The 12,402-nt window shown below is 33.0% G+C and overlaps 1 protein-coding gene across 2 annotated transcripts in view; it reads right to left on the bottom strand.

Moving 5' to 3' along the window:
* MINDY2 (MINDY lysine 48 deubiquitinase 2) overlaps positions 1 to 12,402 on the bottom strand; it is a 74,099-nt gene that overhangs the window by 40,674 nt on the left and 21,023 nt on the right. For both annotated transcript variants that reach the window (XM_036903017.2, XM_057488846.1), the window contains exons 3-4: positions 8,380 to 8,444; positions 3,848 to 4,006 (exon numbers count right to left, since the gene is read on the bottom strand). In XM_036903017.2, the coding sequence (XP_036758912.1) occupies positions 3,848 to 4,006; positions 8,380 to 8,444 (224 nt within the window). The remainder of the gene's footprint in view (positions 1 to 3,847; positions 4,007 to 8,379; positions 8,445 to 12,402) is intronic.

Raw genomic sequence — 12,402 nt, 5'->3', positions numbered from 1 at the left:
TTTTCCCCTTTCTACTAGCCTAGAAATTACCCAATATGTTGTCTATTCTCTTCATGGTCTATTCAAAGAGCATCATCCAATAGCACATTCTGTAATAATGGAAATACTACAAGATTTTGTTGCCCATTAAGATATCCACTAGCCACATGTGGGTACTGAGCAACTGAAATGTATCTAGTGCAACTCAGAAACTAAAATTTAATTAAATTCAAATTTAAACAGCCATACTTGGATCTCATATTGGAGAGAGAAGTTATAGAACTTCTATAAGTAGTTCTTATAGAACTATAAGAAATAGTTCTTATTGACAATAACAAAATCCAAATTACACAAGAAGCAAAAGTAAAATGTCAGGTAATTTCCTAAAGTCAATGATATAGGCCAGCCCTAAATTGAAGGTTATTTAGATAAGGGGAACCTGGGAGACTTGCAGCTACCCCTGCCATATCAAAGTCAGAAGTTAATACTCTCTCTTCTTGAACAATTTAATTTAAAAATTAAATTCCAGGCCCTTAGAATATTTTACCCTCCTCCCAACTTATGTTATTATTTTTGCATTTGCTAATATTCGTTTTGAAAACTCCAAAAAGTGTTATTATTTGATACAGTCAACAATTATTTATATTTATCCACATATTTATCACACTATTTTCTCTCCATTTATTCTTCCTTCCATCTGGGACTACTTTCCTTTTTCCAAAATCCTTGTTTAGAATTTCCATGAATGATGGTCTACTGGTAGGAAAATTTCTTAATTAATTTTAAAAAATGACTTTGTTCTGTTCCATTCTTGAAAGGTAATTTTTTGGGGAATAAGATTACGGGTTAGCATTAGTCTTCTTGCAGCACACTGAATATATCATTTCCACTGTTCTGATGTTCCAAACTGGCTTCCCATATTGCTCTTACAGAGTTAGTTATGAATTAGTAATGGAGAAATAGCTTCGCAGTGGCTGAATTCTGGTGCCCACTATCCAGACAACTACTGCTATTTATTTATTTATTTATTTTTCCTGGATAATTATTTTTTATTGAAGGGTAGTTGACACACAGTATTACATTAGTTTCAGGTGTACAACACAGTGATTCTACATTTATATACATGATAATTCTAGGTACCAGCTATCACCATACCAAGCTGTTACAATATTTTGACTATATTCCTTATGTTATACATTACATCCCAGTTACTTATTTATTTTACAATTGGAAGTGTGTTTATATATATATATATATATATATATATATATACACATATGTATATATATATATATATATTTTGTGTGTGTGTGAGGGCATCTCTCATATTTATTGATCAAATGGTTGTTAACAACAATAAAATTCTGTATAGGGGAGTCAATGCTCAATGCACAATCATTAATCCACCCCAAGCCTAATTTTCATCAGTCTCCAATCTTCTGATGCATAACGAACAAGTTCTTACATGGAGTACAAATTCTTACATAGTGAATAAGTTACATGGTGAACATTACAAGGGCAGTCATCACAGAAGCTTTCGGTTTTGTTCATGCATTATGAACTATAAACAGTTCAAATATGAATATTCATTTGGTTTTTATACTTGATTTATATGTGGATACCACATTTCTCTCTTTATTATTATTATTTTTAATAAAATGCTGAAGTGGTAGGTAGATACGAGATAAAGGTAGAAAACATAGTAAGAGAGCAAATGTAGATGATCAGGTGTGTGCCTGCAGACTATGTGTTAATCCGAGCTAGACAAGGTACTGCTATTTATTTGTAGGACACATCATCAGAATACAAAGAACTAGCCAATCTTGAGAGATATTTCATACAGACCTATGGATTTCAAACCTTTGCCTTGTTCTTTTTTCTTTTTTAACAGCAAAATCCTTCTGTCACAAAACAAGTAAAACAGATAAAAATCATAGCTTTCAGGTCCTTTCAAGAATTTGAAAGCTACTGTGTAGACCAAAAGTATGATGAACAATTTCTGTCCTACATTAGAGTACATTTTTTTCTTTAAGCATATGAATTCAACTGTTTACTAGATAACATATAGCTACATATACAAAGGGATGATCTGAGTCCAATTTTTAAGAACTCAGGCTTAAGTACCTCAGCGTATTAAGGCCATCAGCTCATTCTCAAGAATATAGGCTATGTAGGATTTTTATTGCCAGGCTTCAACATGGCTCACTTGGATATGTAAAATAAAGGACATGTTTAGACTTTGGTGGTATTCTCAGAGACAGAGTGCCAATGAAGATACAGATACCCTGCAGAAAGTGATCTTTCATTGCCCAGAATAGTAGTTGCTATTACCAATGTACAGGGAAGAAGAAACACTGCCAAATCCTTGCTACTGTGGCCTCTCCTTTCCCAAATTAATGCACGCATGCTTCATTCCATCAGTCAATATTTACTGAGGACCTATTATGCACCAAGCACTACTCTAAACAATGAGAAATAAGAGCCCAACACTCATAAAACATATATTTTAGGGAGAGATGACAGTCAATCAAGTAAAGAAATAAACAATAATTCCAGACAATGATAAGCAATTAAGAAAAAAAAAAGGGTCATGGGAGAGGAAATGACTGGGTAAAAAGTGGGTGACTAATTTCAGTTAGTTGGCTGGGTGGGTGCAAGGAGAGGCCTCTCTAATGGGGTGATGTTGACCTAAGACCTAAATAATGAGGAACCAGAAATGTGAAGATCTGGGAGAATAATGTGATAGGGTAGTACAACAGTGTTCCACAGTGAGCAATCAGCTAGTATAAAAACCTGACATGTCTGAAGAACAGGAAGGCAATTAGTGTTGTTGGAGGGTAGTAAAAAAGAGGGAGAATTATATAAGGTGAAGCTGGACAGAGTGTAGATCATGCAGCATGCCACAAAGACTCAAATAAGGATTTTGTATCTTATTTTGGTTACACCAGAGGCTTTTCATGAAAGACGGAGGGCACAGGGATAATGAGGAGGGTTTATTTTATAAAGTTCCCTCTGAGTGCCAAGACAATTCAATGGGGGAGAGAAAAATCTTTTGATGAAATGGTACTAGGACAACTGTATATCCACATACAAAATAAAGTTGGAACCCTTTCTCAAACCACATACAAAAATCAACTTAAAATGGATCATACTCCTAAATGTAAGTACTAAAATTATAAAACTCTTAGAAGATGATATAGGAGTAAATCTTTGTAACTTAGGGTTAGGCAAAGCCTTCTTAGGTAGGGCACCAAAAGCATAAGCAACAAAAGAAAAAACAGATAAACTGGACTCCATCAAAATTTAAAACTTTTGTGCTTCAAAGGATACCATGAAGAAGGTGAAAAGGCAACCCACAGAATGGGAGATAATATGTGCAAGTCATATCTCTGATAAGTGATTTATACCTTGAATATATAAAGAACTCATGCAATTCAGTTAACAAAAAGGCAAATAGCCCAATTAAAAATGGGCAAGGGATCTACAGACATTTCTCCAAAGAAGATATACAAATGGCCAAAAAGCACATGAAAAGATGCTCAATATCATTAGTCATCAGGGAAATGCAAACAAATTCACACTGAGATACAACTTTCTACCTACTAGGATCACTATAATAAAAAAGACAGGTAATAACAAGTGTTGGTGAAGATGTGGCTCAACTTTGTAGTTGGCCTCTAACTCTTCAAGTTATAGTCAAAAGTCTTGGGCAATTTAGCTATCTCAGGGACTGTGCCCTTAACCTCACAAGTTGCTAATTCCAGGTAAAAGCACAAAAATATGTTTCAGAATATAAACCTAGATTAATTTGAAAATTAATACATTTTTACTACATTTATGTTTATATAATTTAAAATTTTCCACTTACCTGTGGATCCACTAACCACCCATGGTACAAAGGAATATCAAGAAGATCAAATACTATGCATTCTGGTGTATACTCAAACACTCGAACCCCAGTGAATTTTACATTTACATCCAAGCCTGTCTGTAGTTTGTGCAAGACTGCCATAGCATCACTCATATTCTGAAAATAGAAAGGGAAAGGGGAAAGATGAGTGAAAAACCAAGTAACAAAACAGGTATTTAAATGCAGGCATATTTACTTCTGATTTTCCATTTTATCTAATTTATTCACCCCTTCAACCAATTTTTGTTATTAAGGACCTACTATATGCCAGGCACTAATCTGAGTTCTTTAAATATATAGTGAATAAGCAAATTTCCTTATCTCATACAACTAATATTGTACTACGAGAGACAAACACATAAACACATAATAAAATGTCAAGTATTAGTAAGAAAAATGGAGCAAGGCAAGAAGGTATGGAGTGACAGGGGAGAGGGACCTATTTCAGACCAGGAAGGCTAAAATCAAAAGTTTCTAGTCAAGAGGAAGGCCTCTCTCACTTCTCAGTATACCTCCAAAAGACTGGAGGCAGCATCCTGAAGAGCGATTTGTACACCTGTGATCACGGCAGCATTATTCACAATAGCCAAGAGGTGGAAACTGCCCAAATGTCCATTGACAGGTGAATGGATAAAGAAATTAGGACATATAGATGCAATGGGATATTATTCAGCCTTAAAAAAGCAGAAAATCCTATTAAACGGTACAATATGGATAAGACTTGAAGATGTTATGCTCAGTGAAATATGCCATGGCAAAAAGATAAATACTGTATCATTCTACTTTCATGAGGTATCTATAGAGCAGTTAAAATCATGGAAACAGAAAATAGAATGGTGGTTGTCAGGAGCTGGGAAACTGTTCAATGGGTATAGAGTTTCAGTTTTAGAAGATGAAAATGTTCTAGAGATCTTTAAACAATAGTGTGAGCACAGTTAACGTAATTGCACTATACACTTAAAAATGGTTAAGAAGAGTAAATTTTATGTTTTTTAATGACAGTTAAAAAAAAGACAAAGAAATGCACTATCAAGTTGTGAAAAGTCCTGGAGGATATTTAAATGTATATTACTAAGTGAAAGAAGCCAATCTGAAATGGCTGTATACCGTATGATTCCAAGTGACATTGTGGGAAAGGCAAACAATGGAAGACAGTAAAATGATCAGTGGTAGCCAGGGGTTAGGAGATGGGAGGGGTGTACAGGCAGAGCACAAAGGATTTCTAGGGCAGTGAGCCTATTTTGTATACTATAATGGTAGATACATATACTTATACATTTGTCAAAACCTATAGAACATATAACACCAAGAGTGAGTCATAATGTTTACTATGGACTTTGGGTGATAATTATGTGTCAATGTGGGTTCACAAATTATAACATACGTATCACTTTGGTACTGGATATTGGTAGTAGGGGTGGGGGAGAACTCTATTTTCTACACAATTTTCTGTGAATGTAAACTGCTTTCAAAAAAGGGTGTGTGCTATGTAAGAACTTGTTCACCATGTAAAAACTTGTTCGTTGTGCTTCAGAAGATTGGAGACTGTTGAGAATTAGGCTTGGGGGTGATTAATGATTGTGCATTGAGTCCCCTATACAGAATTTTATTGTTGTTAACAACCATATGATCAATAAATATGAGAGATGCCCTCTCAAAAAAAAAAGGGTGTGTGGTGGTTGGGGTTGGGGGAGGCCTCTTTAAATGTAATACTTAAATAGCAACCAAAGCAAAATACTGAATCTTGGGGAAAAAAGCATTCCAGACAAAATTATTTGTTTTCAGCCTGTACAGTCTCTGAGAATGGAATTTTATAAGTTATTTAATAAAACAGAACTTTGTTCTTATGACCCAAATTTGTCTTTTTTGGATTTCAGAGAGTCCCTAGTTATAATATAAAAGGATTTCATATTCACTCTTTCCGTTATTTGCCATCCAATAGGCTATAGTCTACTCCTATTTTATATCTCCAGTATGTAGGACAGGGCAAAACTTAGTACAAATCAGTTTGGATACTAATGCAAAAACTCTGATGCATAAATGAGTTCAGTACTGTGTCCATGTAACAGCAAGGAATCCAGAATAGCTAGAACAAATTAATGAAGTAGAAAGTGGTGACAGATGAAGTCTGAGAAAAAGAGACTGGATCATAATGATTTGTTGCAAAATTATGGAAGTCATTCTGTCTACATCAGTTTTCTCAATAAGTATGGTCATATAAGTCTGGAATGAAGACTATTCTAAAACATGTTTTTCTAAACATTTTAATTTAATACATTAAATATGGGCATACTTACAGAGGATATATTTGATGGAACAAATAAAAGCCAATATATAAAATTTAATAAAATTTTACTGAATCTCTATTTTTATTCAGATACTGTGCTACATACTGAAGATATAAAATAAGAGTAGACTATAGCCTACTGGTGGGCTAATAGTGGAAAGGGTGAATATGGAATCTTACGTTACAACTAGGAACTCTCTCTGAAATCTGAAAAAGACAAATTTAGGTCATAAGAACAAAGTTTTGTTTTACCAACTAACTTACAGAATTCCATTCTAAAAGACTATATAGACTGAAAACAGAAACTATCCAAATGTTTTACATTTATGAATGGAGACTTTATAAGAGAATAACACTATTATATAGTCTTTGGCTTTCATCACTTCTTCCTAGTAACTATGTTTCCCCCAAAACAATGTATTTCTCAATCTTTCCAAAAGTTGAACCCATGAAAACAAACCAGCTCACATTTTTTTATATTTACAAATATATTTGCAATCATTTGAAAGCCCATCATAAACACAAAAATGTACACACATAGTGTTTTCAGGTAATCTATCATTAAGCAAAAGGAAAACATTTGCTCTTTGTTTTCATTGTAATTTCTAGTAAAGAGATTTTAACTAGGAAGATTGCAGCTCTGCATTGGTCTTTCTAAAATTTAGGCTTGAATGAATATTTCTGCTCACATAAGACTATACAAAAAAGAACACTATTAACATGGCACATATGGAACATTAAACAAGCTTAGACTCAGCCACGGCAGCTTAGTATATACTATTCTCAAAATTAATGTGATGTAATCATAGTATTTCATAGTTTTAGAACTTACTTTAAAGGCAGGGTAGTTTTTATCTGACATGTTTATAAGAAATGCAAGCAGTTGTTAGATACTGTTTGCTTCAACTATGAAACAAAACTGTACTTATAACATATGTATCACTTTGGTACTGGATATTGGTAGTACAGGGCTGTATCTAGTATCTGGATCACTTTGATGAAAGTGTATTCTCAGATCGCAAGACGGACTTGAAACAAACAAAATGCTGGTGTCATTTGTAAACACTCATCAGTCAAGATTTTCTCAGGACCGTACAACAGAAATAAATTTGAGACTGATATGAAATTGCATCTACCACCTATAATTCTTAATTTTACGTATTTGTATTAATCAAAATAGCCTCACTGATTTAAATAACATATAAATTTGATAAATGATATAAATTGATTATCACTTTATACTTCTAAAATATAATTTACAGGTTTTATATATTAGAGGTTAGCATAAGATTTCATTTGAAACAGGTTTCTACTGTGAAAAATGTTTGGAAATCATTGCTTTAAGCTAAAAATTCCAATAGAATTTAAATGATTTAGCATAACAATTTGGCTTTAGCTACAGATTTCCTATTATACAGTGATGCAATGTAACATGTTGGCTTTTTTATTCTATTAGGACTAGATCATTAAAACATTAAAGCCCAAGAAATTTTGCTATACTGAGTTTTGCCTCCTTTTTGCCAATTTGATACTGGTGAAAGTATGTAAAAAAGGATGCTTTGCAAGTAAATACAAAGATTCCAATGGTGTCTATTTCTTCTCTAATACTTCCTTCCACTGTAAGAACCAGATTCCTTCTTGCCTTCTATTATCAAACAAAGGAAAAATATAGAAGAAAATGAAGTTCTGTTTGCTTTCTTCCATCTCCAAGAGTTTCAGGCATAGTGACCCCTCCTATGTTACAGAACAGAATCCCTAAAGACTTGTCAAGAAATGAGGACACACCGAAACTACAAAACAGCATATTTTGTCCTAATGACATATCCCAGACATCATTTGCTCACATTTCTATTAAATATAAATTTTAAATATAAACAAAGTGAGGAAAGATGACTCAGTAACAAATTCACTTGAAAGTCAATTCTTTAAGGAAAATACCAGGTTATCATTATACACAGTCCTATAGATGGTATCTATGGTTCATTCTATGTAGCATATATGTTCATATAAAAAAACAGAGGTTGGCAAAGTATGGCTGTGGGCCAAATCTGGCTGTGAGTTATGAATTGTTTTTACATTTTTAAAGGGTTGTGAAACAAAAGAAAACAAAGACTATGCCTACAAAGCCACTGACAGAAACCAATGAATATATCCATAAGTTAAAAATTACATATTTTAATATAACAAAAATTGTGTCTATTACCTGTTCATAGTTTAAACGCTGAATTTCTGAAATTTCTTTTGGCTTTGCATCAAGCATGTAATCTCCTGTAAAGAGAAGTTGTGAAGTTACCCTTTTAAAATATTACTTTTTTAACTGTTTATAAAGGTAACAGATTTTAATTATAAATTATAGAAATAGATGACATAAAATTGACCATACATTTCTATTTCAACTGATCCCCATTTCTATTCAGAAAAAATCCATGTTAACTATTTGCTACAGTCTCACATACTTTTTTAATGTATATAATTCTTTTGAGCTTTTTCTTCCACCTTGAGCATCTTTCATGTCACCACAATAAAGCTCTAAAAAGATTGTATCTAGTTCATTGCTATCAACAATGTAACAACTATTACCCCATTACTTTTCCAAGAATGGGTGTTATCAGTCTTCTAAATATTTGCCATCCTGCGAAGTAAACAAAATTGTTTTGCATTTAAAAATTTGATGTTTTATACATGTATTTTTATTTGGTATCACCTTTTTAATATGACTATTAGTATATGTGCCAGCTTTTAAATATATGTAGCACCATTTTAATATATGCAGTACCTTTTTATCTATGTTTTGCCTCTTACTTACTTTTCCAAGAATGGGTGTTATCAGCCTTCTAAATATTTGCCACTCTGAGAAGTAAACAAAATTGTTTTTGCATTTAAAAAATTGATGTCTTTTATATATGTATTTTTATTTGCCATCACCTTTTCAATATATGTATGACTTTTAGCATATATGCCACCTTTTAAATATGTACAGCACCATTTTAATATATACAATACCTCTTTATGTTTTGCCTTTAAATTATGTATTATATATATTTCTTTGCTTGTCTATATAAGTATCATTTTTTCCTGTTGAGTTATAAAAGCTCTTTTACAATTAGAGGAATTAGAACATTTCCTGTTATATGTGGTAATTTTTCTTCCCCTCATACTGGCTTCTGACTTTATGGTGATCCTTTTATGTCTATTTTTTTGCCATATAGTAATATTTGATTTTATGGTTTAATTTTATTATTTTTTCCTCTTCACCTATTTCACCCATCTCCCACACCACCTTCCCCGCTAGGGCAATCACCCATCTGTTTTCTGTTTATGAGTCTAAGAAACATTTAATTTTAATATAGTCAAATTCTTCCATTATAGCTATTGAGTTGGATGTCATGTTCAGAAAAATCTTCACCGCTTAAGAGTTCTTAAGAGTTAACAGAAATTCTACAAACATTCACACATGTTTTCTTCATGCTATTTTGTTTGTCTTTTAACATTTAAATCTTTAATTTGTCTGGACACTATTATGATACAAACAGTGATATATGGAACCAACTTCTTAGCCTCCCAAATCGCTAGCATGATGAAATTTTTTAAAATATATTATTTTGTTTTCTAATAAAAAATAACTGCTAAAGACTGCATCAGGTATTCTCTTAAGCTTTCTGATCCTGATAACAAAATAATTTCTATGAACATCAAAATCTTATTATTTGTGCTTTTAATCAGAACTTTAAGATAGCATAATTTAACTCACAATGATTTTATTCTGCATAGGTACAGTAACTCCAAAACCACTAAATTAATTAATTCAGACAACTATAAACAAGTCCATTTAACAATATATTTCAGTCCTTACTATACATGGCACATTAATTTATACCCTGAGGTTTTGAAACAGCATTTAACTGAAAACAATGCTTTTAGTAAATTCTATACATTATTTTTTCAAATAATTGAGAACTTTTTCAAATAATTGAGATCACTGCTATACTTATACCCAATATTTATTTCACTTATGACTAACACTTTAGTGGAGTCAGGATGCAAAACATTATATAATTCAATGTTAAAGGACCCTAGATACGCTATCATAGATTAAATCTTAGCTGCTAAGTATACAATAATTATTAGGAAAGACTCAGATAAGCAACTCCACTTTTCCTGAAGTTAGGGAAGATCTCTGGATAAGAAAAGAATAGCCTGGCTAAGGTAGGCAGCCTCTTAAAGAATCTCAAAGATCCCCATCTCCTGCTATTCATACCTTTGTATAATCTTCCCTTGAATGTGGACTGGACTTATTGACTAATTTCCAGTGATTAAGAAATTAGAATATAAAATATTATGGCTTTCATCATGGTGCTCTCTCACTTGCTTACTCTGAGGCAAGCCAGTTGCCATGTTCTGAGCTGTCTTAAGGAGATGCCTGAATGGCAAAGGAGGAATTTGGTTACTGTCTGCAAAGAACTAAGGACCTCAGTCCCATAGCCTGTGAAGAACTGGATTCTGCCAACAACCATGTGAGTAAGGATGGAAACAGATCCTCCTGGGTTGGGCCTGGAGATGAGACGTCAGCCCTCGATAGTACCCTCATGAGACACCTTGAGCCAGAGTCACTCAGCTAAGCTGTGCCCAGCTTCTAACCTACAGATGCTGTGAGATAATATCAGTTCATTGTTTTAAACCACTAAATTTTGCAATGATGTTATGCAGCAATAGATATCTATCTTTTTAGGAAAATCTGTAATAGAAGAATCAGGTATTTTTAAAAGGCTGAATTTTAGTTTCTAAGGGGGTACCTTTAAGTTTCAGATATCTAAATAAGTCATCTCTTAAGAGTGAAATTTTATCTAGCTTTTCTAATCTTCATATCTGAAATTGGTCAACAATACTATTTCAATCAAAAAGTATTTATTGAGAGTCTATTAAATGTTTAGTAATGTATTAAAACAAATAATAGGAAATGAATGTTTCTTTTAAAAGACGAGTAATTCAGCTGAGCAAAAAACATACAGGAAACAGAGAATAGGGTAAGGATAAAGCATAACATAGTTTAAAATGTAATAAATGCCTTAATGCCTTAACTACCAAATGATTTTGAAGAGATCGATAAAGCCTGTAGCACTTAGAAATATCCTTTGGAAGGGGTAATATCTAAAGTGGATTCAGAAAAATGGGCAGAACTTGGTAAGTTAGTGAGGAAAAAGCATTCTTTGAGAGAGAAAGAATGATAGAGAAATCACATAAGAAACATTACACTGTATGGACAGCAAATGGAAAGGTTATACATAGGACTTCTATTGTAGAGTGCTGGGAAATACGTCTGGGCAAGTATACTTTGGTCAGATGATACACTGTCATAAGCAATAAGTTAACAAGTTTGGCTGTTTGTGAAAAATTACAAGGGATTTTTATGTTTTATGTTTTTAAGTAGACAAGTGAAGAATGAAATAGATGCTTTAGGAAGATAATACTGGTAAGTAGGCTAATTTGGAGGGGAGAGGAAACTACAGAGTTTGCAATAAATCATGTTGTGAAGTATCAGTATACAAGGAGAGGAAGGAACTTCAGAGAAAGAATCCATAAGACTTTGCTACTAATAGGATATTCCAGTCAAACAGAAATAAAGAAATAAAAACCTGACAGCTACATTAGGTCAAAAAATCAAAGAGAGTGTTTGGTAGTAGTTAGCTATCCCAAGTGAGCATCTGGAGAAGAGATACAGTTAAACCTGAGCAAAATTAAAATGCTTCAACACTGACCTCCCTATGTAGTATTTACATTCAAGATATAAATTACCTTTTTTAAAGTCAAACGCCACCACCTTTCCAACAATTTTTTTCCTCACTATAATACTATGTTAGTCTCATCATCATTATACAAACTAGTTTGAATGATTAAAGTCACAGTATACATTCCAGTTTGTGTTGTGTTTTTATATTACCTTCCTATTCATTTTCTGTCTTCCACCTACACTTATACCCCACTTGATTTTATTAGAACTCTTAGCACTTCTGAGGTGTTTCTAGTTTGTCATGTTCCTTTCTCTATGCCAAAACCTGCCAACAAATCATGTCCATGTTTGGCTCTGCTTTAATACTCTAATAACAAATTTCTAAATTGCAATACATTCCTCTTCTGACCTTTGCCAATTAAAATCTCCATTCCCTTCTGGCTCTCAGCTAGGTACTAGGAAAGCAATTAATGATTTTTCTTACAGTCTTTCTACTAG

This window comes from Manis pentadactyla, chromosome 11, assembly GCF_030020395.1.
Source record: "Manis pentadactyla isolate mManPen7 chromosome 11, mManPen7.hap1, whole genome shotgun sequence".
NCBI lineage: Eukaryota > Metazoa > Chordata > Mammalia > Pholidota > Manidae > Manis > Manis pentadactyla.
Note: the sequence above shows the minus strand (reverse complement) of the source record. Positions and strands in the feature narration are given on the sequence as shown.